At 39.3% G+C, this 27,835-nt stretch overlaps 1 protein-coding gene across 9 annotated transcripts in view; it reads left to right on the forward strand.

The window, feature by feature from the left end:
* Positions 1–2,206: 2,206 nt before the first annotated feature.
* Positions 2,207–27,835, forward strand: part of SOGA3 (SOGA family member 3) — a 37,605-nt gene continuing 11,976 nt past the window's right edge. For 2 of the 9 annotated variants that reach the window (XM_039324963.1, XM_039324991.1), the window contains exons 1-8: positions 3,060–3,341; positions 5,174–6,618; positions 7,879–8,103; positions 10,860–11,018; positions 11,854–11,922; positions 14,307–15,482; positions 16,806–17,160; positions 22,661–23,025. In XM_039324963.1, the coding sequence (XP_039180897.1) occupies positions 5,680–6,618; positions 7,879–8,103; positions 10,860–11,018; positions 11,854–11,922; positions 14,307–15,482; positions 16,806–16,916 (2,679 nt within the window). In that variant the 5' untranslated portion in view covers positions 3,060–3,341; positions 5,174–5,679 and the 3' untranslated portion in view covers positions 16,917–17,160; positions 22,661–23,025. Of the gene's footprint in view, positions 2,599–3,059; positions 3,342–5,173; positions 6,619–7,878; positions 8,104–10,859; positions 11,019–11,853; positions 11,923–14,306; positions 15,483–16,805; positions 17,161–22,660; positions 23,026–25,372; positions 26,003–27,835 lie in introns of those variants that run through there. The other 7 variants (XM_039325008.1, XM_039324970.1, XM_039325025.1 and 4 more) reach the window with 7 other exon arrangements.

The raw sequence follows: 27,835 nt of genomic DNA on the forward strand, positions 1-27,835 counted from the left end.
GCTCAGGCAGGAAACCCTACATCATTTCGGACAAATGGCTGTCCAGTCTTTTCTTAAAAACTTCCAATGTTGGAGTACTTACTGCTTCTGGAGGCAGGCTGTACCACTGATTAATTGTTCTCACTGTCAGGAAGTTTCTCCTTAGTTCTAGGTTGCTTCTCTCACCGTTGCTTCTTGTCCTGCCTTCAGGTGCTTTGGAAAATAGCTTAATTCCCTCTTCTTTATGGCAGCCCCTGAGATATTGGAATGCTGCTATCATGTCTTTCCTTGTCCTTCTCTTCGTTAAACTAGACATACCCAATTCTAGCAACCGTTCCTTATATGTTTTAGCCTCCAGTCCCCTAATCATCTTTGTTGCTCTTCTCTGTACTCTAGAGTCTCAACATCTTTTTTACATCGTGGTGACCAAAACCGGATGCAGTATTCCAAGTGTGGCCTTACCAAGGCATTGAAGAGTGGTATTAATACTTCACGTGATCTTGATTTATCCCTCTGTTAATGCAGCCGAGCACTGTGTTGGCCTTTTTGGCAGCTGCAGCACACTGCTGGCTCATATTTAGGTGATTGTCTACTAGGACTCCGAGGTCCTTCTCACAATTACTACTATTGAGCATGGTGCCACCTATGCTGTACTTGTGCATTTGGTTTTTCTTGCCTAAATGTAGAACCTTGCTTTTTTCACCATTGAATTTCATTTTGTTAGTTAGTGCCCAGTGTTCAAGTCTGTCCAGATCCTTCTGTATCTTAAGCCTGTCTTCTGGAGTGTTGGCTATTCCTGCCAGCTTGGTGTCATCTGCAAATTTGATGAGTTCCCCATCTATCCCTTCATCCAAATCATTGATGAAGATGTTGAAGAGCACTGGGCCCAGAACAGAGCCCTGGGGCACCCCACTACACACTTCCCTCCGTATAGATGCAGTTCCTTTGATGACCACTCGCTGAGTACGGCCGGTCAGCCAGCTACGGATCCATCTGGTGGTGATTCTGTCCACCCCACATTTTTCTATCTTATCAAGTAGTAGATTGTGATCTACTTTATCAAATGCCTTACTGAAGTCCAAGTAAATTATGTCCATAGCATTCCTCTGATCCACTAATTTTGTCACTTGGTCAAAGAATGCAATAAGATTTGTCTGGCATGATCTATTTTTGACAAACCCATGTTGGCTTTTAGTAATGACTTTGTTTACCTCTAGGTGTTTGTTGATTTGTTGTTTGATTATCTTTTCCAGGATCTTCCCAGGTATTGAGGTCAGGCTGATAGGTCTGTAATTTCCTGGATCCATTTTTTTCCCTTTTTTGAGGATGGGAACTACATCAGCTCTTTTCCAGTCCTCTGGTAGTTCCCGTGTTCCAGGATCTTTGAAAAATATAGTTCAGTGGTTCCGATATCACATCTGCCAGTTCCTGGCGATTTGAACTCATCTAGGCTGGTCAGGTGCTCTTCCTGCGCATTGCGCAACAGCCTCTACCCATACAAGTGGCGCGCCATTGATTAGAATGGGCAGTGATGGAGGGGGAGCACTTCTTTTGAAACATCGCATGGTGAGTGGCTCTGTAAAACATTTTGTGTATCTCTTTGTATTGTACTTTTTTAGCATGCACTCCGGTTCGATATTATATTTTCTTTGTGTCTTTTTAATCCTTTTTACAGTGTGTGTGACTATATATACTTTCCTCGAATCTTAATTTAGTTTCAGAGTTTTTGTCTTGAAATTCTTAGTTCCTGCATTGCAGTTTGTTCTTATGCCCTTTTTATATTTCTTTTTGCATCTTAAATTTCATCTATAATTCAATCATTAAATGTTACTGTTTTTCTTTTCGGGCATTTCACTTTCTTGCAATTGAATTTTGTTTTCAGTGGTCATTACATTTAAGTGTCTTGAATAAATAAGACAATAAATGAAATACATGTATCACGAAGTTTGGGAATAAAGTGACGGGTGGCAGCAAAATTTTTCACACAGTTGAGATATGGGAAAAAGACTGGCAATAAATTATTTGCATCGATATGTCCTGATGACAATTTTAAAGAAAACTAAAAAAGTGTTTGGATAAATTGAAGAATTATTTCCTATGTTGTGATTGAGAGGTTATGTTGGGGGAGGGGGGCGATGACAACTTCCTCATTGGCTCAAGGGAGCGATTCATTCAAAAAGGTTAAGAACCACTGACTTAGCGAAAGTCCCAGAACAAAAGAGAGCCCCATAGCGATCGCGTTGCATCAGGAAGCACCTTACGCAGTATTGGAGGGTCGACGCCGTTCAAAGGAAAATAAATATTTGATCAGGATCGATCGCTTCCCGAATTGAATTTCGATGGCACAACAGCCCGCACCTCCGCTTCCTTCCTGCCACGGAGGGCCGTAATCCAATTCCGGCCAGAGCCCCGAGGCCTGCCTAGGCGTGGCCCAGCATTGCGCTTTTCATCTGGCTTCGCTACTCTCCCCTCCCTCCCTCGCTTCTTCCCACCGCCCCTTGCTCTTTCCAGGCCCAATGAGGTCAACGCCGGAATAAAACCGCTGCAGTTTCCCGAGACGCCCTGGCTCCTCTCGGTGCCTCGCGCATCCCTGGGATGGCTGCCACGAAGTCGGGCAGGGTAAGTAGAGCTCAGCTTGGAGGGAAAAGGCCATCGCCTCGCTGCTCAGTAAAGCGAAAAGCCGAACAAGTTTGGGAGTCTTTGCGAGAGAGTGATACCTCCCCTCCCCCTAGTGCGTAGTTCTAGATGAAAAGAAAGCAAAGGGCTTTGATTGATTCATTGATTGCAAAAAAAAAGGGAGGGTGGACTTTGCAAAGCGATTACAGATGGGAAGTCACTACAGTAACAAAGAGATGCTGGCGTGTGGGGCGACAGAGGGATGCCTAGTCCTAGCCGGCGCTTCATGACCTTCTTGTCTTTTGTTTCTCCTCTTCTCCTCCTCCTCCCCCCCCCATTCCTGGTAACTGGTTTCAATGGGGAAAATGGGCCGCGTCGCGACGTTCTGCCGCTTCTTTGATTCCCCACGTGACGAGCTCCCGGGAGACCAATGCGGAGCTGCGGGGAGGGGAGGTAGCGGAAGATGCTTGGTGTTGGGTCTGGGTTGGCTTCAGTATTTCTAATTACCAAGAGAAGAGAATATGAGTCGCTTGGGCTTGAACTGAGAGCGTCGCAGGATTTCTCATTGTTAGGACGCCGTAGGGTGCGAGCCGCGTTTGTCCGGATGGATGAGCAGCCTGGGCTTGTGGTGGCGAAACCGTGAAGGGATCCCTCGGTGGACGCCCTTGAGAAGGCCGGCGTTGGCTGAACCTGGTGGTCCGCCGAGCTGCCGCGGAAATTCCGGAGGGAAAAGGCTGGTGCTGCTGGTAGGTCGGTTGCTGTAAGGGTTAACGGAGAGGTGGCTTTCAGAGACTCCCTATGCCTTAAATAGAACATTGTTCGTTTTCCTTTGTTTTAATTCCACTGAAAAAGGCTTTCTGATAAAACTTTGGCATTCAGATTTTAAAGTACTTGTAAAACATGGAGTGAAAGCTATCTTCATAGATTACAGCTTGTTTGCAAATACTGTAAATAAAGGCAATTGAGAAGTCAAAAGATTTTTTTGTCCCAAACAGACTTATTTATCCATCACTGAACTCAAAAGAAAGTTATATACATAGTACAGTTATTGTTTATCTTGTCCATTTCATGATTTGTGTGTGTTAAAATTGGAATTCTGGAGTATTGAAAATCCACATTTTTAATCTCTCTCATCCTTTGATAACTAATTGATTGTACTTACCTGCACTCTTAAGATATTTGTTAGTGCACTTTTAAAATACTTTGCCATCATTTTTATTATAATTTTGTGAGCCAGCTATTATAATCTCTGCAGCAGTGGCACTTAAATAAACATTGTCTTATTCTGACACATTTTAATTCATAACCCGTTGTAAATTGTTAGGATCTGAGGATCCTGCTATTCATGACAGGGTTAAATAGATAAGCAATGTGCATGCACTTATACAATTAATAAGTAATGCTGAGATTGATACAGTAAAGTTAATGCTTCAATGACATGAAAAAGATTATTATTGCGCCAAACATATTACACTGTCAGATAGGTGTGCTTTTTTAACTTTTATGTGATATTTAGATATATTTTTGTTTGAGTCTTGCTGCGTGCTACAGAGAATTACACTGAGCAGCCCTATAAATCTATTAAATTAAATAAATAACAATAATGGCTTAAGAGGGGTCACCTTGAGAAAGTTTTAAGAACTGTAGGCTACATTTTTATACTTAATCGAACAAATCCCCTTTGGGATTCTGCTTCTGCTATGGAAACTATTACATCTATGCAAATACAGCAAGAAAAAAAAATCCTACTTAATCAGGGCTTACTAATTAGATCAATCTTCTCTAACTTGATGCCTTCCTTGTGTTGAAATACAGTTCCCAGAATCTCAGGCCAGATATAATCAGTTAGGTAAAACAATGAAAACAGGACACTAAAAGTATTTAGAGAATACCAGGCTAGGAAGGGGGTGTTTCATCTGTGTTTAAACAAAGGGTTCATACAATGTGTGAAACTTTTTCTTACATTTTCTTTACCTCAGTGTTGATATGTGGAGTAAAACAGAAGTTAGGTTCAAACTGATGTATATGCAAATTTAACTAAGCCTTGCAAATCAAACCATCCTTCATTCAACAATGAAGATTGTTTCATATTTCACCCTCTTGTTTCTAGTACTTGGAAAAAAACCACTTGGCTGGTGCTGCTGTATTGTAAAGTAAAGTGACAGTTTCACAAAAGCTAACAACAAAATAAGAATTTGAGTTAGATGAAGGCTGCACTGCTGTGTTGACTTTGCTTTGTAACTTAAAGCTATTGAATTCATTGGGGCGTGCTTCTGACTAAAGTGTCTTAATGTTGTTTTTGACTTTACAATTGATAGCTGACGATGCACCCACTGAAAGCAATTTTTTTCAACCTCTCCCTCCTTCACTAATGTTCTTATTTGAATAAATTTAAGTGTTTATTTTTCGTTATGATTATTTGAGTTTTCATTGTCCCTGAATTCCCCTCAATACATTCAGAGTTTGTTAGAATAAGGGGTGGTTGGAGAAACCTGTTCTTTCTTCCCATTAAAAGCCACTATTAGAGATACGTGGAATTAGATTTTTCTAACAGATCTCTTATTGATTTATTTTACAGCATGTTAGATATGGATTATTTTAAGTCTCATCACAGTTTTTTCCTCCCAGTTGGAAGAGACTGTTTTTAACTATGCTGGACCAATCTGTGTTGAAACTAATGAATGGATCCCTCCTCACTGACGTGTGGAAGTACTTTGGAACATGCGGTTTGTGGAAGAAGCACTTTAAGAAAAGTAGCTGCAGCTGAAAGATTCAGTCTGTTCACATGAAAAATGAGAACTGCTTGTTGCTTCAGGGACTTAAAAGCAAGCTTCCAGTCACGACCTGCCTCTTTTACATCTAAGGTTGTGAGCTAACCTCATGGAGCAATTTCAAACTCCACCCCCTTTATTATAGGCACATTGTTCTTCGTGGGGTGAATAGGCTTGCTTTGTGTTGAGTGGCAGGGCTGTTGACAAGGCTTCTGTGTGTGCTTCACTTACCAGCAGCCGAAGGAGGGCAGGAAGACAATGAGCCAGAGAGGGCTGAATATTTCAGCAACCTCTGATTTAGGTTGATTTAGCCATGAGCCAGCCGCCTAGTGGAGGCGGTGCTGCAACCGTCTCTCCTCGTTTGCTTCCTGAGGGCAGCAGCAGCCGAACTAAGCAGCAGCGTGCATTCTCTCCAGGCAGACCCAAGGAGTCTCTTGTCCGCCAGCCCTTGCCAGCTGCCAATTCATCCCGCTTCACAGCAGCAGCTGCAGTTCCTGTCTCGAAAGCAAGCTCTACCCGGCAGCAGTTATTGCAGCAGTCACCAATAGGGCAGAAAACTAGCCGGGTCAAGGGTGGAGGAACAGAAGGAGACAAGCTGCCCTTACAGGCTACATCAACAAGGAGTTCAGTTCTGTTGGGAGCTGTCCATGCCGGGGATGGTGCTGAAGAGCAGCCTGCCTCATTCCTGGTCTCGGCGGGAGGGTGTCCCAGACCAAATCCTGGGCCTGCAGCTGAAGCACAAGAGGCACCTCCCAAAGACACTGAACTTACAGGTCTTAGAGCTGGAGAACAACAGCTTGTATCAGGAGGGAAGGGGGAAAGGGTGGGTAGTTTTGTGCTTTCTCAGCTGCCATCCAAGAGCTGGAACAGGGGTAAAACAAACAAGAAGAGTGCAGGAGAGGCAACTTCAGCTTCTTCGTCGCTTTGTGGTTCAGGGAAAGGCCAGGCTGTATCAGTGAACAATGGCAATTACTGGAAAGAAGGATGCCTGCAAAGTGAGCTCATTCAGTTTCATCTCAGGAAAGGGTTATCAGCAACCCAGATGCAGAACAAAGGCAACAACAAAGCTAATGGCAATGTGGGCAGTTTGCCCTCCTCGACTTCCTCCTCCTCCATGGTGCTGCCTGAAAATGAAAGTAGCAGTGGCCTCAGTGGAACTATGGAAGACAACACAACCCAGGAATCCCAGCAGCAGCAGCAGGAGCTACAGGAAGAGATGGAGAAACTGGAGGAGGAGAATGAAAACCTCAAGGTGATCAAAAGATACAGAAGGGGAGAAATAATGGGGGTCTGTCTGAGTTCCAGTGTATATGTGCACATGCTGGTGGTGTTTTAGTCTGTTCCAAAAAAGAAAGGAGAAGGAATGCTAATGGTGAATTCTCCTTTGAGGAGATCAAGTTGTTGTCAAGATACCTACTGGTCTGCTTTCTAGTTTAAGAGAAGGGTGGGGAAGGGAGTGCATACATCCTTGGCTATGAACTTTGATGTGAATATAATACAATTTTTCCATCCTCAGGCGGGATTTTTTTATATATATTTCACCTTATATTCTAGACTAGAAGATTTGCTTGTCCTATTGTACACCAAATTGACTATAGCTATATAAGTTAAAATGAGGTTCAATTCAGCAAACTGATGAAGTAAAAGACATAATATAACCTAGTGGTACTTACAACTCCATAAAATAATAATCTGTGACTTCCCATAAATTAAGTTGCACAAAATAAAGGCGGGATATAAATATAAATGAATCAATAAATAAAGATAATGGTTTCATTGGAGTTAGGGTTGGACAAGAAGTAAGTAAGACATTCACTTTTAATAATTACATTTTTATCTATGTTCCTCAAAGATTTTCAGACTTTGTGGTATAATAACTGCCATCTATGGACTTGCTAATGCAAACTGAGGATCAAAGACCATACTTTGATTTGACAATACTTCTGCTTTGCTTGCATGTTAGAGAAATTATGACTAGCCTCTAAATTACTCTTGATTCTCTAGCGGCCTCAACCCAGTTTGAGATTCCCTGACTTATGGACATTTTAGAAATTATGATTTTCTAAATAAATATTCTAGGATTATTGCACCTTTCAGAGATAAAAATACACATAGTTGAATATGATTTGCCAGATGTTCTACTCCCTTCTTCATGCTTCTCATTGCCATATGCATGCATTGTAAAATATACACGGCTAATATATTTGGGGATTCTTCTGGCTTATGAAGCAGTTTCATTGTGCTACATGTGCGCATGCTTTTAATGTCTTATTTTGGCCAATTCAAGGAATATTTGAAATATAAATGGATCATTTCTTAATTTGGGATCACAATTTTTTTCTTCTGCCATTTATAATACTTGTAAGGATAAGGAAGATAGTGGGAAGCCATATGCTTCTCTCATAATAGTTATTTAACAACTATGGGTAAATTACCATATCTTGTGTTCTTTATCAATGTGATCTGATGTCATTTTATGCTTTTCTATCTATTCCTTCTGAATGTGTGTCAGAATGAAATAGATGAACTTAGAACTGAAATGGATGAGATGAGGGACAGCTTTTTTGAAGAGGATGCTTGCCAGCTTCAGGAAGTGCGCCATGAATTGGAAAGAGCTAACAAAAACTGTAGAATCCTTCAGTATCGTCTTCGAAAAGCAGAGCGGAAGAAGCTCCGTTATGCACAAACTGGAGAAATTGATGGAGAACTTCTTCGTAGCTTGGAACAGGATTTAAAGGTAATTTGGAGCAATTGATGAAAAAAACAATCAAATTGTGGTACCTTTAGTTCTCATAATCTTTTGCGGGAAGGCAAATGTAACAGAAGTCTGAATTATCTTGTGGTTTTGACAACTGGAATTTAATCACATAAGGCAGAATAAGCAAAGCGGTACTGTCTTGGTTTTTCGGACATTTCTCACCAGTCTGAACCAGCCTGATTTGTCAGTTATGAGACTCATAGACCAAAACATCTGGCAGTCATCAGAATGATGTGTCTGTCGTGTAGATGCTAACCCCTTATGCTCATTTTTTACTTTTCCCCCCCTTACTCAATTATTTAGAAATATCCAATCACCAGGGAGTCAGTAGAGATCACATTCCAGGTGATCAATTAACAGATATTTCAATGACTTCCAAATGAAATTACAGCCTTAAAGCTTATAATTTAATTTAATTTTAGTGAATGGATCTAGAAATCAATGCCACATACCATTTGTTTCTTTCAATTGAAACAAAAAAAAAAAGGATATAACTCCAGTTAATGTTACAATCCCAGGATGAATGTAGAGATCCTCAGAAATGGGTCTCTGAAACTATAGTATGCAGAAATAATTGCAAAAACAAAAGCATGGTTTAAGTTTGGGAAATAGAATGTGTGATAAAGAAGCCCAGACCGACTTTGTCCTAATTCAGTAGGATATAAGAAGGAGGGAAGACAAAACAGAACCCAGCTTTCAAGATTCTGTTACTATGACTTAAATCAATAAAGTATAGTTCCAATTAAACCAGTGGAGTCTATTTCCTGATGTGGCCTGTCTTGAAGGATTAACAGTTGGAGGCAAATGGCTTGCCCTGGTAGAATCATTCTCTCTCTCTCTCTCTCTCTCTCTCTCTCTCTCACACACACACACACACACACACACACACACAAACACATAGGAAGGTAGGTAGGTAGGTCGGTAGGTCTTTGGTTATTTGGGTTTTCTCCTGTGTCAAATTGCTTCTAGGAGCAAGAAGCCAAAAACAGCAGTCTGAAGATGACGAATGGGACTAAGATGGCCATTTGGAGCTCATTCTGCTCTCTTCAGTTAGCCACACCCTTTATGGGATTCGAACCTGGGCAATTTACATACTAGGCAATGATTTAACCACCAAGCCATAGGCTCTCCTCCCTCTTTGCCAGCCAAGTCAAGGGAGTATATGCAGGAAGGTTTTCAGACAGATGTCTGATTGATTACACCTTGACATTTTTTAACTGCTATACTGCAGTTTTACTTTTTGCAATCTCTTTTGCCTTGCAGCCCCCCAACTAGGGGCGTTAAGCAGGCTCAGGTTGCAACTGCGAAACATTACAAATCCAAATTTCTTTTTCTGACAAAGAATTAAAGAATTAAATTGGGAGCCTAAGATGGCCATTTCGAGCTCATTCTGCTTTCTTCAGTTAGCCACACCCTTTATGGGATTCGAACCTGGGCAGTTTACATACTGCACTCATATATATAATCTTTTGTTTTATCTTCAATTTCTTTAAATTAAATCTGCATCGTATACTCTGCATCATTTACATACTCTGTAAATATGTCATGAGGTTATATTATCATGGCAGAATCATTGGTGTAAAAATCTTTATCCTGTTTATTAATAGTTCATACTGAATTTCCTGTAAGAATGGATCAATCTTATAATGGTTGCTTTCCAATAAATCCTAAGGTTGCTTCTAACTAGTTCCTTTTTCTTTGAGATGTTCGATCTAGGAAAAAGAATATTAAATTCATAAATCTTTGCATACCAACTTGGAAGAAAGAATATTAAAATGAGTTTAAATGAAACATCTGCCTGGGCTAAAATCAAAAAAATTAATTACCCAATGCTTGGGCTGATAACTGAAATATAATTGCATTGCATTGTAATAATACAGGAGTTTTTATTTTTAATTACAGCTACCGTAAAACATGTTCAATAGTTAAATAAATATTTTATATCAATGTGGTTTTGGCTTTCCTAGATCTACCAATGAAGATGTCTCCTTATCATTTACTATACAGGTAGTCCTTGACTTACAACAGTTCTTTTAGTGACTGTTCAAAGTTACAACAGCACTGAAAAAATGTGACTTATGACCGTTTTTCAAAGTTACGACCATTGCAGCATTCCTATGATCATGCGATCAAAATTTGGATGATTGAGAACTGGTTCATATTTATGACTGTTGCTGTGTCCTGGGGTCATGTGATCACCTTTTGTGACCTTTGACAAGCAGAATCAATGGGGAAGCCAGTTTCACTTAACAGCCAGGTTACTAACTAATAAACTGCAGTGATTCACCTAATAACTGTGGTAGGAAAGGTCGTAAAATGGGGCAAAACTTACTTAACAACAGAAATTTTAGGCTCAATTGTGGTCGTACATCAAAAACTACCTGTACTTCGTTAATTCAATTTTTGCCCTACTTTCCTTCCTTAAGGTTATAATTCCCCTGAGAAAAATCAGACTTCGTGCCAGTTGCTGGCTGGATTGGACCCATGATTCTAATGATCAAAGAATTAATCTTTGGGAATTCTATTCATCATACTCTCAAAAAACTAAACTGGAGTGCCTGAAGTAACCCTAACTGCACTCATTTTTTAAAAAAAATTAGGAAGAACATTTTATTCGGTATTTAACGGAACTGATATAAGTTGATCACAACATACCCCTAAACTTCATGAGCGTAGTAAGCTCTGCTATGAAAGTTGTTTTCCTGCTTGAAAATGTGAAGTATCCTTCCATGCAGGTTGCAAAAGATGTTTCTGTAAGACTTCACCATGAGTTGGAAAACGTGGAAGAAAAACGCTCCACCACAGAAGATGAAAATGAAAAGTTAAGGCAGCAGCTGATAGAAGCTGAGATTACTAAACACGCTCTTCAGAATGAATTTGACAAAGTGAAAGAGGTTAGTGACAAGCTGCTCCCTGGGAGGGGGACAGGCAAAATTGGCTGAGGTGGGATAGGTACATCAAAGGTTGTAATACACTACTTTGCTATGTCTCCTGTCTGTTCTCTGACTGGACTGGTTACAGCTGATCCGTGGGCGAAAAGCAGTTTTGCTTTTCAGACAGGTTTGAAAGTCCATTTATTATTTTATCATGGTAAGCAACCTGCAGATCTGGGAAATTATTATTTCAGACTATTTTTTTATTTTGATCTCTTCAGTGAGTACAGTTGTGTTGAAGGCAGTACCTGACTCAACGTGTTTAAAAATGCTATTTGGTACTTATGATCTACTATTAATTTTCTTTTTTAAAAAATAAATTTTATTAGTTTTAATAGGGTAAGGGATAAAATGGGGTCAGGATTAGGATTGAGGTTTGGGTTGGGGTTGGGGTTGGAGTTTTCCCAGGTAACATTTTCAATATTTAGTAATGGGTACATGTATTTAACTAACAGTAATAGGTATAGTTAATTATCATAAACAGTATTAATCACTCAGTAGCCTTCTTACTAATATATATTCAAAATTACATGTCACATTCCTTTCTCTCTAAAACTACTATTAATTTTTGATGTGTTCCTTGCTATTTGCATTTAGATCAATAAGAACAAGAACGTTTAAAGAACATTTAATTACGCTGTCTTAGTTTTCAACGTAACTATCTCTGGAGGATGAAACCAAAAATATTTTTTAAAAAAGCTAGAAATTTTCATGTTGTTTGAATGATGGTTTAATAACCTTGGATAGCATGCATTTAGTAAAATATTTGTTATATCTTCTCTTTCTTTTCCAACAGTGTATGAAAAGAAGAGGAAGCAAAGATTTGCAAAAATCAGAAAAAAGGTCACAACAGATGTCTGCTGAGGTGATACAGAATATTTTTTTTCTGTCCCCTGGTACAATGCAGTAAACCATATGACCATTTAAGTGATGGAATGTAGGTAGTCCTCGACTTAACAACAACAACAACAGTTCATTTAGTGACCATTTTGTTCTGTCCCAGCCTGAGTCCTTGTTATACTCACAAGGAGAAACCCCTCTTCCAAGTAACAGGCAGGAACTGCAAGAAAAAAACAACCCCTTTTATCCTTATAGACCTGAGTCAATGTCCTAGGCAAACAAACACAGTTCACAGAAACTCGATCCTCAACATGAACGGTTGCCTTTGGCAACCAGCACCTTCCACACCTTCCCTTTTACTAAGGCATAGCTAAGGCATGGCTTCCTATTGCCTTTTCCTTTGCCTTTGGAGCTACCCCACTGCATTCCTCTGTTCTACTCGCTTCTCTTGCCTGCACCTTCGTGCATCCTGGATTTTTCCCAGCTGTTCTTCATCACTGTCCAACTCAGGCTCCCAGCACAGCTGTGTCTCAATCTGAGCACGAGTGGAGGGGCCAGGCTCCTCATCCGACTAAGTCTTGGAGCTCCTCAGAGCCTTCCTCTGACTCTGATGTCACTCCAGGCCCCTCTTCCTCATCTGATTCCTCAGAGTCAGCTGCCGGATCCACAGGCTGGCGAGGAATCACAACACATTTGAAGTTACAACGGCACTGAAAAAAATGACTTATGACCATTTTTCACACTTATGCAGCATCCCCATGGTCACATGATTTACATTTGGATGCTTGACAACTCACTCACATTTATGACGGTTGTAGTGTCCCGGGGTCATGTGATCCCCTTTTGCGACCTTCTGACAAGCAAAGTTAATGGGGAAGCCAGATTCACTTAACAATTTACTAACTAAACAACTGCAATGATTCAATTAGCAACTATGGTAAGAAAGGTCATAAAATGGGGGCAAAACTCACCTAACAAATTTCTGGGCTCCATTGTGGTCGTAAGTCGAGGATTTCCTGTAGACAATTGCAAACCTTTCCTTAGTCAACTGTGTGAAAACTGGGCTCTTTTTATGAAACACATTTATCAGATTTGGATCAAAATGATCATGTTTCTGTAGAGGGCAAAGGATACAATTTAACACTCGAGTCACACTCTTTGTTGCAAGTATGGAAATCACATCAGTGGCTTCAAGACACTCTGTCAAACTCCCATGTTATGCCTCTAACTTGTTAGTCTATGTTCCATGGATAAATGCAGAGGAATTCTGGCCTCTGCATTTTTAAATTTTGTCTGAAATATTATCCTGATCAATACTTCCACTATTATATTACCTAAAAAGATGTCACTAACCTTGTTTCTATGACATCATCATCATCCTTTGTCTTAATGATTCTAGAAGACTCTTTTTTAAGGGTATTTAGCCAAATTCAAGGCTAGTTCACACCTTACATTTTCTTTAAATTGCTTTTATTTGATGTGTAATGCATGTATGCAACAAACCCAAACAGATGTGTAATACAGGTAGCTCCTGTTGATTGAACAAAAATAAAGTTTTCTTTAAGTTGAAATCACTGGTGATTTCACAGGAATATCCATGAAGGGTTTTTTTGTAAATTATGTGGAAGTGATTGTCATTTTCTTCTTGGTTTTCAATTTCCCAATCTAGTTTTCCAGCCTTTGGATTGCCTAGTGGTCTCCTATCTAAGTAATAAAAACCCTGCTTAGCTTTTGAGCCAGACAAAAGAGAAACAGGTATTGCCACCTTCTGAGACATTGATTGGCAACTTGTACTAGAAATGTTACTCTGATTTATTTCTTTGCTTTATTTTGTTGAGCATTATTTTGACACTTGCCTTTGAAGTGTCAGAATTCTAATTAATCCTGGACAGATCTAACGACAGGTTTTTCATTTCCAAGTATTGCACATATAAGAGGATTAAAGTTTTGTCTTCCTTAAAATTTATCAGGAAACTAGTAAAGTTTACTGTGATAGATTTTGTTTGTTTAGAGCAGTGTTTCCCAAACTTGACAATTTTAAGGCATGAGGACTTCAACTCCCAGAATTCCACAGCCAGCAACGCTGGCTGTGGAATTCTGGGAGTTGAAGTCCACATGCCTTAAAATTGTCAAGTTTGGGAAACACTGGTTTAGAGAATTTATATGGTTGCCTATTCACTTTCAGTGACCTTGGGCAGCTTACAAATAAATCTATAATCCATCCATCCATATCTATCTATCTGTCTATCTATCTATCTATCTATCTATCTATCTATCTATCTATCTCCACCTACCTACCTACCTACCAATTGTGTATTTATATATTGGATATATTGGTGTTTTGTGCTAAATTGTCATTTGTCATCCCTATGAGTGAGCAATATAACTGGGGATTATTCTTTGTCACAGGAGGATAGTGAAGATCTGAAATGCCAGTTGCAGTTTGTCAAAGAAGAGGCTGCTCTGATGAGGAAAAAATTAGCCAAAGTGGACAAGGAGAAGGACAGATTTGAGCATGATCTTCAGAAATATAGGTCATTTTATGGTGATCTAGACAGTCCCTTACCAAAAGGGGAAGCAGGAGGTCCACCTAGCACAAGAGAAGCAGAACTCAAGCTCCGTCTGAGGTTAGTTGAGGAAGAAGCCAATATCCTTGGAAGAAAAATAGTGGAACTGGAAGTGGAGAACAGAGGACTGAAAGCAGAGCTTGATGACTTAAGAGGAGATGATTTCTCAGGGGCAGCCAACCCGCTCCTGGGAGACCCCAATGAATCTCTGTCAGAGTTAAGGCAGCATCTGCAGTTAGTTGAAGATGAGACTGAACTGTTGAGGAGGAACTTAACTGATGCAGAAGAACAAAACAAACGTGTCACTGCGGAGCTGAACAAATACAAATACAAGAGTGGAACTCACGATAGTTCACGACACCATGACAGTCCCAAAGCAGAAATACTTCAGGAAGAACTGAAGGCTGCCCGCATGCAAATTAATGAACTCAGCGGCAAAGTCATGCAGCTCCAATATGAGAACAGAATACTGATGTCCAATATGCAGCGCTATGATTTGGCCTCTCATTTGGGGATCCGAGGGAGTCCCAGGGACAGCGATGCTGAAAGTGAGACAGGGAAGAAAGAAAGTGATGAGGATACTCGCCCCCCTCACCGCAAAAGAGAAGGGCCCATTGGGGGAGAAAGTGACTCAGAGGAGGTCCGCAACGTCCGTTGCTTGACCCCCACAAGATCCTTCTATCCAACCCCAGTAGGATGGCAGAAAAGCTTTAATGACCGGCAGCAAACCAAGGACATCCGCTGTGAAGCTGAACGTCTGGGCAAGACTATTGACCGTTTGATTTCTGACACCAGTACTATCATAACTGAAGCAAGAATTTATGTGACAAACGGGGACCTGTTTGGACTTCTGGACGATGAAGACGATGGAAGTAGGATACGGGAACACGAACTTCTTCATCGGATCAATGCCCAGATGAAGGCATTTAGAAAAGAACTCCAGGCCTTCATTGACAGACTAGAAGTTCCAAAGCTTTCAGATGATCGAAGTACAGATGAACCTTTGTCAGTGAGTCAGGTAGATTTTTATTTAGTCAAAGCCATTGAAGGGAAAGAGTTTTAGCCCAAGCGAAAAGTTGAAAACTTAAGCTGCTTTCGTGTGTAGTTATGTGAGATGAAGAAGACACCCTTTAATTTCTATGACTGTAATTTAAATTTCCCAGATTATTGTTCCAACATTGGATTCTTAGGTTTTGTAGCATAAGAAGAATACATTATTGGATACTTACCTAGTAAGAGCTCTGTGGGTTGGTTAAAAAGTTGAATAGTAAATATCATTTGTTTAGCTTTTGTTTAAATTCACCCATATTATTAATGGATTATAAAACACATATAACTAGAAAAACGACAGGTAAAAATCTTAATTTAAAATTGAAATACCCAATAAACAGCAGGGGGAAAATAAAATATATAAAAGGTCTTATCTCAGCATAATGTGATATTAACGTTTACAAATGAAACTTAACTGTTTAATTCTAAAATACCAGCTGCTTGGGAGAATGTCTTGGCTCAGAAAAAGATAGCCAGAAGGGTGTTGGGTGATTCCCTTAATGGAGGGCTTTCTGCCCATAGAGCAGTATAGCTGCAAAAAAAAAAATTGTAGCAACCTATCTTGGGTTCTTTTGCTGAGACTCCAAGGCACAGGCCTGGGTGAATGAGAGTGACAATATTAATGGGAGTGGGAACTCTGGCTTGGTTTCAAGGTTTCCTTCCTGCTCTCCCTGTTTTGGGGGCCCCTTTAGAGTGGTTTGCTTGCCTCCTTTTTCTTTGGCTAAAAGAGGGAAGAGAATAACTAGCAGAGGGAGGAATTGCACCCAGGCCTCTCTGCCATCTGACCTGTAAATCTTCATTTTGACAAATAAACCAAAGTGGGAATGATGAGAAAAAGCAAAACTGGCAGCTTACTAATATTTGAGTCAATCCAACTTTTAAATTTGTTAATTCTACCAATAAAGGAGAATATTTGTAACTCAGGGATGAAATGAGGGGTCCTTGGTTCTCTCTGAGTTTGGTTGTTTTCTTGTAGATGTTTCATTACTCAGAGCTAGTAAGGAGTGGGGTTTGCTCTCAGTTTATAACACCAAAGTACCCCCCCAGCAGCAATCAGCACCCAAATGGGAAAAGTCATAGGTATTTCAGGAAAATATTACAATTATTACATTACCAATATTACTGTTACAAGATTCCCTCAGATTGTTTTGTATAGCTATTTGGATCTGACATATACAATTTTCACAAGACTAGGTAGAAAGGTTTGATGTTGTTTTTTTTCCTCTTGAAAAGTGAACTTTGCGGTTTTATTAATGTAGTATTATCTTGTCTTTGTATTTACTTTCCCCAGATGTTCCAGCCTATCATTTTACTTATTCTCATCCTTGTCTTGTTTTCATCCCTTTCTTACACAACAATATTTAAACTTGTCTTCCTTTTCACATTGTTCTTTGTGCTGTAGACATTTTTAAAATCATTTTACCATTTGTTATAAAGTTATTTTCAGTTTGTTTTATGTTGTCCATCTTCCCAAGCTACAAAGTTCAAGAGCTATAGTTTCTGTAGTAATCATTGCTGTAAAAACACTGAAGACTGTTTGATAGGAAGAAGACAAACCCACCTTCATGCCAAAATGTAGATGTTGCAAGCAGCCCGAACCAAAAAAGCTCCAATCAAAGCTGAACTAGCATCATCCAAATAGCCAGGTAAGCAAATGAAAATTTTTCCCTGCAGAATGTGCATGCTTCTGTAGCACCAACCCCCAAAAAGGCCACTGGAGTCTGGGTTCTCCTGGTCCTCTTGGTATGGCTGCCAGTCCACAGTGGTCCTTCATTTAGGCACCACTGCTTGGCTGGAACACATGATGAGGTAATGGTCAGTGGTCAGACAGGTCACATGTAGGGAAAGCCATCAAATGGCTGGTCAGTTGTTGTTGTAGTAGTAGTAGTAGTTCTTCTTCTTTTCCTCTTCCTCCTCCTTCTTCTTCTCCCTCTCTCCCTCTCTGATTTAGCACACAGAAATTTCTCCTATCTCTTTCTCTCCCTCAGGCTCAGCCTCTCCTATCCTATCCCCTTCTCTCCCTCAGGCTTCCCCACAGAAGCCTCTGCTATCCCAGCTTCTTCTCTCCCTCAGGCTTGCCCCACAGAGGTCTCTCCTATCCTAGGCCCTTCACTCCCTCAGGCTTGCCCCATAGAAGCCTCTCCTATCCTAGCTCCTTCTCTCCCTCAGGCTTGCCCCATAGAAGCCTCTCCTATCCTAGCTCCTTCTCTCCCTCAGGCTTGTCCCTCAGAAGTCTCTCCTATCCTATCCCTTCTCTCCCTCAGGCTTTCCCACAGAAGCCTCTGCTATCCCAGCCTCTTCTCTCCCTCAGGCTTGCCCCATAGAAGCCTCTCCTATCTTAGCCCCTTCTCTCCCTCAGGCTTGCCCCACAGAAGTCTCTCTTACCCTAGCCCCTTCATTCCCTCAGGCTTGCCCTATAGAAGCCTCGCCTATGCTAGCCCCTTCTCTCCCTCAGGCTTGCCCCATAGAAACGAAATCTCCCATAATTAAACCACCAGCAGTACTGACTTATTTTCTAGGCAAGCAGCCTGGCAGTCATAAAATTGGTTACTATCACTCTTACCCTCTTCTGTTTGTATAGTTTATTGGTCTCACATGTTGTATTTCTGTGCTGTGCAGCCACAATGAGTCAATCCTATACAGCCCAGTAGGAATACAACATCATCCTTTTAGGTCATGTGCAGGTATGTTACAAAGGGTTACTCAAAAGTCATCTTATAACACCTGACTTACCTTTGAAATATTGTGTGTATTTTTCTGGCAAGCTCATTCTCAGTCAAGAGTAGCAACAACCTTTTGTGAAATGTCGCACAGATGATTCCTTTGTATGCTTTAGTTTAGAGAATGATCTTTCTGCAGTTACTGCTATTGTTAACATAGCAAAAAATATCAGGTACACCTTATAAATCTGAGTAAAACCTGAGTAAAACATGGTTACAGAGTGTGGTTATCTAGCTAGCTAGCTAGCTATCTAACATAACATGGAGAATATGAAAGAAGAAAATCGATTTCAGTTGTCCAAATGTCAATTTTCAGTAATTGGCATGCAGCTTAAAATAATTTGGGCATTCCAAAATACTAAAGTTTACCTCAAAGTCAAGTGAATACAGTATATCTAATTACTTCTTCCTAGAAGACAACTTAAGAACATTGCAAAATCTGGCATCTCCAAAAACATTTATTCATTACTTTTCTGTACAAATTCAATAGTGTCCAATAAACCTGAAATCTTACTTTTTGTTGAATAAGCCATAGTTGAAGATCTGTTGGAAAGCCAGCTTGATATAGTTTGCTAGGAACAAGGGGATTGTGACTCTTAGGCATAAAGTCAGCTCGGTGATCTTGGGCCAGTTACACTCTCTTAGGCCTAGAAAGAACCTAAGGTTAAACCACTTCTGATAAATACTAGCAGAAAAAACTACATTGATCCTATTCTAACTACCTGACTTGAAGGCACCAAAAAAAAAAAAAAATCTACTGAGACATCTGTTATTGAGATTAAAACCATTCCCTAATTTGTAGATAAAATGTGGTTCTCCGCTTGTTTAAAATGATCATATCCATTTAGTCTTTAAAATAGGCATATCAACCTGATTTATTGACAACAGTTGTTTACTAAGATTAATTGTAGACTTCCTTGTCTCTTGGATTAATGATCCCTTTTAATAATTCAAGTGTTTCTGAAGCTGAAACTGCTGCTGCTGCAAACTGAGCTATCCATAAATGTTGTAATTGTAAATGCTGCCATTGGGTGGCAACAGACAAATGGTATTTATCTTTTAACAAAGAAAATGAAAACACATCGTTACTATCTACTAGTTCATCTAAAATAAAAATCCCATTATCTACCAAATCTCTCATATAATAAGTTTTTTAAAATTATTACCAATTTTAAGAACAAGATTATTTCTTCACATCACTTCTACATTAAAAAAAGATACTAATACAGTTTTTCAAAAATAATATATCACAATTTTAAAGTCAACATAATAGCAAGCTATGGTAGTTTGAACCCCAAATATTTCAAATATTCACACATAGCACTATTCAAATATTCTTAGGAAGGACAATTTTATACTACATAAGGCTTTTGGAATTTGGTACTAGTTAAAAAGTAGGCATAGTGGTGTAAATTAAGGTTCAGAAACACAAAACCCATATAGTTTTTTCAATCATAAGGCATTCTAAAACTTCCTTTATTGTTATTTTAGCATTATCAGATTTCAATCATGATATAATTGAGAGCAATTATCAGAAAGTGTGTCTGAGTCATTGTGTTTCTTGACCAGAAGTTGTTGAACTGCATGCAATTCCTTATCAGTTGCTGAATCAGAGTTGAAAGCTGCAGCGGCAGTGCAGAAAATGTAGAAACAGTATTATTTAGACCAGGGCTAGGCAACCTCGGTTCTTTTATGACTCATGGACTTCAACTTCCAGAATTCCTGACTCAGGAATTCTGGGAGTTGAAATCCATGAGTCATAAAAGAACTGAGGTTGCCTAGCCCTGATTTAGGCCATCTAGTCCATGTTAACATTTATTGGCTTACAATTACTGCAAATTTTAACATGCTAATTGGTGGAACCTCAGTTATGAAAGGCACGTTCAGTAATATTCAGGTGAAACCAGCCAAGTATTAATTCCTTAAGTAGAAAGTAGAACCTCAATCCCCCCATTCTGGTTCCCCCCCCCAAAAAAAAAATCTCTTAACTCATTAGACTTGCTTTTCTCTGTTTTCCCTGTCAGATTAAGTATTCTGAAGTTAGTTTTTTAAAAAAAACATAGTCATTATGGAAGGTCTCATCAGACCCAGAATATTCCTGATATAAACCTTGAGATCAACTAGAAAGTGGATTCTCCCAGATGATTTCCTTGCTGCCATCAACCTGGGGAAACTATCTCCATGCTATCATCTGTCCTTTTCATAAGGGGTAGGTCAAGTTTGTCTGCAACAATCAGTTTCAATTCAATTCAGAATTTTCACCAGTTATGTCAGCCCTAGTGGGACATCATTGGGCAAAGAAAATACAATGTCTCTTCTTTAGAGCTCTGACCCTAGGCAAAGCTTTTATTATACTTCCCATCCTATTTTGTTTCTAGGTGCATGGATTTATAGGGAGTGTGACCAAGAGTTGCTTGGTTTCATCCTGATAAATAGTCCACTTGAGAATTCTGATCAGCTCTGAGGTGGAAACTATTTTGGTTGCAAGTACGATTGATCAAATTACAGAAATGTGTCAGACACTTCCTCTCATATTAACAGCCAAATCTGACAGGGCCACCTCATCTGCAGGGCATGATGATCGCCCACGGGCTCAGTTTCACTTCAGTTTGCTGCTGCTTCCTTTTCAATCTTTAATTGCTAGTAGAATCCCCCTCCCTATTAAAGTAGCCAGTATCCTCCAATTTGACTTAATCTGTACTACTAAGGCAGTGGTTCTCAACCTTTTTAATGCCGCGACCCCCAACCGGTCATAAGTCGAGGACTACTCAACCGGTCGTAAGTCGAGGACTACTCAGCTGGTGCAGCACCATTTGCAGAATGGGACTTTTGGCGGGCTCAGCAGGGCAGAGACAGCCTGGACAATTCCTATTGGCTTTTGAAAGCCAATAGAATTAGACTCTATTCAAGAGAGTCTATTCTATTGGCTTTCAAAAGCCAATAGAATAAAAGGGAGTAGCACAGCTAAGGAAAAGGGGGGGAAAATGGCGGACTGCGTTGTTTGGCGACCTCCGTGAAATGGTCGTTCGACCCCAAATGGGGTCCCGACCCACAGGTTGAGAACCACTGTACTAAGGGACCCCATGGGATTCAGATCAGTATATGTACCAGGCTTTTTTCTTGTTAAAAATTTAATAGTCATACCATAATATTATTTTCCATAAAAACACCTGAATTTAAAGGCTAGTCATCTCATATTCATTGGCTTTTTGCTGCAATCCAAGGAATCCTAGTTTAAGGTGCTATGTGGGAGACAGGGTGAAGAGACATAGTCAAGAGAAAGGTCAGATTAAAGGCAGTTTAGCCCACAGCAGGAATGTGGATGGGGCAAGCAGTTCAGAAGGGACTCTCTGTAGTTTTTTTGGGTTGTAAAGGGGTGGAGGAGAAAGGTACTTTCAGACTTGCAAGATTGTGTTATTGTAACCTTCAACAAAATAGAATTAGCTCATCTGGCCGTGCTTCCTGTCTGGTCTATCTTATAAGGCTGATATCTGCAGGCTAATTGTCATTGACAACAGTACAGAAATGCTCTGCTATTCCATCCTTCTCTAGGATATTTTTTTTTTAATTTTCAATTTAGCTCTGCCCCCTGGGATTTTATTTTTTGATGGTATCCTATCAAATTACAAACTTGTTTAACTTTTTAAGGTGGTAAGTGCTGCCAGAGAATATATAAAAGCTTCTTCAGATGTCATGGGGAATTGCTGAGTCAGTGTTATATATCTCTCTGACTTTATCTGGAGATATTTTTTGAGAGACCATCAGGAAATGAGCCTCCCACTGCTTCTAGGGCAACACAGTTGAGAAACTAAACACCAGTTTCACCCTGCCTCCCAAGTGTGCAATAAGTGCAGTGTAGTCTGCATGATAAAACTGAGGGTCTAGACCAGGGGTCTTCAAACTTGGCCCTTTTATGACTTGTGGACTTCAACTCCCAGAATTCCTCACCCAGGCACGCTGGCTGAGGAATTCTGGGAGTTGAAGTCCACAAGTCATAAAAGGGCCAAGTTTGAAGACCCCCGGTCTAGATCATTTTCATAGTTCTTCTAGAGAAACAGAGAGATGATTTTGGAGAAGATATGCTAAACATGATCTCAGTCCAGGAAGATGTGGTCATGTGAGAAAGTTGCCTTGCTTTAACTCATACCTGGAAATCGATTCCATCGTACGACTAGAATTATACTTGTTTGATATAAGCTATAAGAACAGAATCTTAACAGCTTCTGGTTGGTTTCTCTTATATCATCTTCATGGCTTCCTCCGCTCTGTTTGTTATAAATGGGAAAGAAAAGGAAAGACTTAGTCTTTCAAGATTCTGTTATTGTAGAGTAATACAAGAGAGTTCTTCAATAACCATAGTCTTCCAAGTTAGCAGAATTGACAATCTTGATGAAATCTGTTAATACAATCTGATGTTTTATTCCAGGATCTAGAAGTTCATTCAGATTTGGAGTGTCCATCTAGAGATTGAATGGAACAGCTGTTGAGGAACAGTTTATCTCTTTGTGTGGTCAGAAAAATACTTTCTTCACTATGCCTTGCTACAGATTAAAACTACCAAATGATTTGGCTTGTTTTCAAGAGAAAAAAAACACTGGATCATGATGATACTGAATTCTGGAATTTTTTGCAATTAGACTTAGATAGTAATGGATTACCACTATTCTATGAAGGCAAAGAGCTACACTGGTGTCAATCTTGAGAGGTACATTTGTAAGTTCTGATATGAAAGAAAACCTTCCTGGGGGCACTAACATCAGCCAGAAAAATGAGGGACCTTCATTTCTTTTGGTAAGTTGATTTTGTGGTTAGATCCATGTTTCTTTTTAAAGTTAAACATGATACTGCATAGTCATACATGATTGCTTCTCAATTTTATCCAGCCTACCTATCATATTTGAAAAAAATACTCACCATTAATTGGAAGTGTACAGGCCTCTCAATATATTGTTGGCATAGGAACAATTAAGAAGAAATGCATTATGGGACTAAATTACATTTAGTAAAAGCTTATCAAGAAGTGAAGTGGCTAGCAGAGACACAAGTTGACCAAATTTCTGTACAAAAACAAAAGTAGCTATCGGTTTGCTATGAAGATACAGCATTGGCATATCTGTCTAGTACAATTATGGTCTCGGTCTAACACTACTACATTACTGACACATGCTATGTTGCTCTGTCACTACAAATTTGGAGTAGCACCCTCCCAAAACTATATGTTTGCATGCTTCTTAAGATACCACCTCTAAGGCAGTAATAAAATATGGCTCTTAAGATGCTGCTGAAAATCTTCTGTTTTTCATATTGAAACAAGGCAGATGGATAAAGACAGCTGGGAGCCTTTGAGAATTACATTACCTGATTCAGCTTTAGACTTCTCAGTTGAAGGATACAGGGTTAAAGACAAGAAATGCTGGGAGCTACAGCTTGGAAGCATTGGTTCTCTTATCATTTCTTGCAAGCTGAGATCACTGTATTATCTCAAAATAATTGCAGAATAAGTGGAAAGGCTGGGCTTACTCTTGCTTCATCCATGCCTTGGAAGTCCTCTCTAATCTCAACGGTAAAAAAATGAAGGATGGATATGCTGCTGAAATAATATTTCATAAAGAGCAATGTGAAAGTTCTATTTCAAATGCCAAACTCAGGTTGACATATGCCACCTACCCTTACAGTCAGAGCAGAAGAAAATAGTTGCTGCTCTAAAGCAGAAATATGCTCCATCCCTAAAAAACAAGAAACAGTGCCTGAATATGTCATTAAAATAAATATGAACTCTAGATGACCTTGAAGAGTTGTTTACAACATGTGTAATGCCTTCAGAACATCACACTCCAGCTCTTCTGCTTGGCTTGAAACAGATATGATTACGTTTCGGCTGATGCTATGACAAAGGGAGAAAAAGTGTAGGATTAAATCCTTACCTAGATAGGTTTATCAGCACATAATACTGTTGCAAGGTCTAAAAATAAGCAGAAAAGAATAACCATCCTTTTTAATTAGGATCCAGCATAAATGTATACCAAAGAATCTACATATTTAGAAGCTGCATTGGGGTTCATGGATTTTTCACCATCAAATTGGAAATATTAAAATGATCCTTCAGGCCTTTCCATTCTTCCATACGTTCCAAAGCTGTGGTTTGGATGCTGTTCCTGGTGTGCAAATGTTCATTTCTTAGACTTCCAGATGGTCGCTTGCCTCCACCCTGTTGAAATAGTCAGAAGTGAATTGGCATCCAGGTCAAATTAGTTCATAGATATTTAAAACATGGTATTGTTGGATATTAAGGCAAATGTACATGTCTCAGGATAATGCTGCAAGATCCCGGTCACCTAGTGAGATTGGATCCTGCAATATTGTTGGATCATTTACATTACATATTTTTCTCAGTTGCTGTAGACTTTGGTTTTGGATATTCTGAGATGGCACTATTAAAATTACGGTTGTCAGCCTATAAATGAAACAATTTATGCCATGTAGTACATAGAATAGCACATAATATATTTGAGGAAAAATTGAAAATCCAAGTAGAATCCTTAATGTTTGTAGAAAGAGCAAATTTCTAATTCAGAAACCTTTACAGCTAGCCATTTTTAAATTTATTTCATTCATTTATTAAATGTTGTCCATCTCATTATCCAAAGCCATGATATCAAAATGACAAAATGTGTGTGTGTGTGTGTGTTGTGATGTGATGTGACAAAGCAAATTCCACCTCTCTCCTATTTTCATGAAAGGAGTGGAGTTTGCATTGTAATGTTATGAATGTACATTTGCAACTTGCCTCCTTCCTCCTCCCTCCAGTGCGCCAAGCATTTATTTATTCATTTACTACTTTTGTATGTCACTCATCTCTCTACCAAATATGCAGAAAATGCTGATTATGCTGGAAGTCCCAAATTGGAACGCCACTTGTCCTTTTCTTTTCACCAGAGATTTCATCTCCTTTTCCTTGAAATGCCACCTCTACATGGTCTGAGTGTTGTTATTTTTAAGGAAGAGGAACATCTATCAAATGCCTCACTTTCTTGTATCATTCTTTGTAATTTATTGATGAATCTATACTCTGCTTTTCTGTTTATGCCTCATGCTTTCATGTTATCTCAAATTCATCCCTGTACTTTTTTTTTTCTAGTTCTTCAAATGTGAGGTTATTTATGGAGACACTAGGTTTGACCCTTTGCAGCCATCCTACGTATCTTTTACCTTAATCCTGGTGGTGCCTAGAAGAAACTTGCTTTGATTGACTGGAATTATTTTATCAGAAGGGAAAGTGCTATTTTTAGTAAAGCTGCCTCTTGTCTCCATATTCTTTGAACTTGAGTAAACAGAAAGAACAGCTCTGTAATACATTTTTTCCTTCTGCTAAAGCAAAGAATCAAGTAAACTTTCCTGACCAAATGTACAATTCTTTTAGTTATTTCCATCCAGTTTAGCAACATTTTTGGTTCCAAGAGGTACATAATTGACAAAATGTCTGGCAACACCTAACACCTCAATAATAAGAAAATGATATTTTGGAAGACAGTGTGCAATTTACTGAACCGTTACCCTCTTACTTTTCACACAATCAAAAGTTTATTTTAAAGATTTAGACACACACAAAAAAGAACAGATCTGCACATGGGGAGAGAAATGCAACATGAACAAGCAGTTTTTCAAAAAGAAAGGCACAAGATGAGACAGCTGACATAAGATGGATAAGGATGACTATAAGAGAATTTAAGAATGAAGTTTACCTTTCCTTTCGCAGTGTTTCTCAACCTTGACAATTTTAAGGCATGTGGACTTCAACTCCCAGAATTCCACAGCCAGCAATGCTGGCTGTGGAATTCTGGGAGTTGAAGTCCACATGCCTTAAAATTGTCAAGGTTGAGAAACACTTCTAGTGACTGGTAAGGACATTGTACAGGACATTCCTGAGTGTGAAACGTATTAAAGCTAATGAGCCTGTCAGAATATCTGATATATTCTTTTGACTAGCCTTTGCAATAAATAAGAATTTCCTGTAATAATAACTGAGTTTGAAGAACCAATGATTCTAAATAGGAAAAGGTGTGATATAAGTATGGGTATTGTCTCAATTATTTTTAACAAGAATAGCATATAGATTAAAATTGGAAGGTATGACTGCTGGAATGGAAAGGGGAGCTTAAATACTAACAAACGGAAGCATGCAGATGATACTACTTCATTAGCTGAAAATAAAGAAGATATAGCACATTAGGAGAATAAAAATGGAATGTAAAAATGTTAATGTTAAATACAGAGAAGACAAAGATACCGATAACTAGCATGTTTAGTGCATTCTCAAGTAATGGTGAATAAGTGAAAGTAGTTGATCATTTGGTTATTATTAAAACTGAATAAAATACTAAGGCTGGCAATGTGCTAGAAAGGGAAAGAACTTAATTGTAGGGAGGAAAGCAACAGCAAATTCAGAGAAGAACATGACAAAATGTTAGAACAGTTAAATAACAGCTGTAAAAGATGGACATTGAAAACAAGTGAAAAATAGTAGATGGTTAATAAGAATACCATGAGTCACAAGAAGAACCAATAAAGACAATGATCAGAAAAAGAAATATGTGTGTTTGGGACATGTATTTGAGTAGATCAGGGGTCTTCAAACTTGGCCCTTTTATGACTTGTGGACTTCAACTCCCAGAATTCCTTAGCCAGCATGCCTGGCTGCGGAATTCTGGGAGTTGAAGTCTACAAGTCATAAAAGGGCCAAGTTTGAAGACCCCTGGAGTAGATGGTGGACTAAAAAAATGATCAAGTTTGGCAGGGCTCAGGGAAGCAGAAGAGGAGGAAGATAACAGGTAAGGTGGATTGATTGACAGGATTAGGGATATCAGTGGAATAATCCTGCATCAGTTCTGATTGTCACTAGATACTGGTCAAAATGGAGGGCTGGTTGTCACTAGATACTGGTCAAAATGGAGGGCCTTGGTCATTGTTATCACCAGACCTAAAAAAACAGGTTCCAATATCAAACCTACAAATTGCCCATAAAATAAGAGGCCCAACTGCTTGGCTCTTTATGCATCGATGCTGTCTTCTTAGATTGTGCTGATGCAGCTGGCCAAAGGCAGCCAGAAAAGCCTTGGAAGATTGTTCAGTGTTCAGCCTGATGCCCCACCCGTCCTGAGGTGGGGTCACTGCATTCCAGGACAGCTGCAGCTGTTGATTTGTCTTAAAAGAGAGGCATATGCAGAATTCACTGTGCCTAGGTGGAAGGGGGAAAAAAAACAGATTTGGTTTTCATTTAAAACTAATCTTTGTCAGCCAGAGTTTGATAATATTTGTTATTCTTTTCTATTGGAAAAGCAGCAGCAGTAGTAACGGTGCTATTTGTGCATATTAAAATTATATAGAAAAAAGCAAGTATCTTTTATAAAAGAAATCTAAAACTGCCTATTGTCAGTATGCTTATCCTGGCTTGCTTTGACAAGGTTAAGAATTCGGCTTCACTATAAAACCTAAAAATGTCCTGGCTATGGAGTTGTTTATGTAAAATATGAGAAGATCTAAGGTTACAGGACTTGGGATTGGAAGAGCTTTTAAAACCAACCTCTGAATGCTGACATCACAT

This window comes from Crotalus tigris, unplaced genomic scaffold, assembly GCF_016545835.1.
Source record: "Crotalus tigris isolate CLP2741 ecotype Arizona unplaced genomic scaffold, ASM1654583v1 scf7180000017611.44802233496:7321179, whole genome shotgun sequence".
NCBI classification, from domain to species: domain Eukaryota; kingdom Metazoa; phylum Chordata; class Lepidosauria; order Squamata; family Viperidae; genus Crotalus; species Crotalus tigris.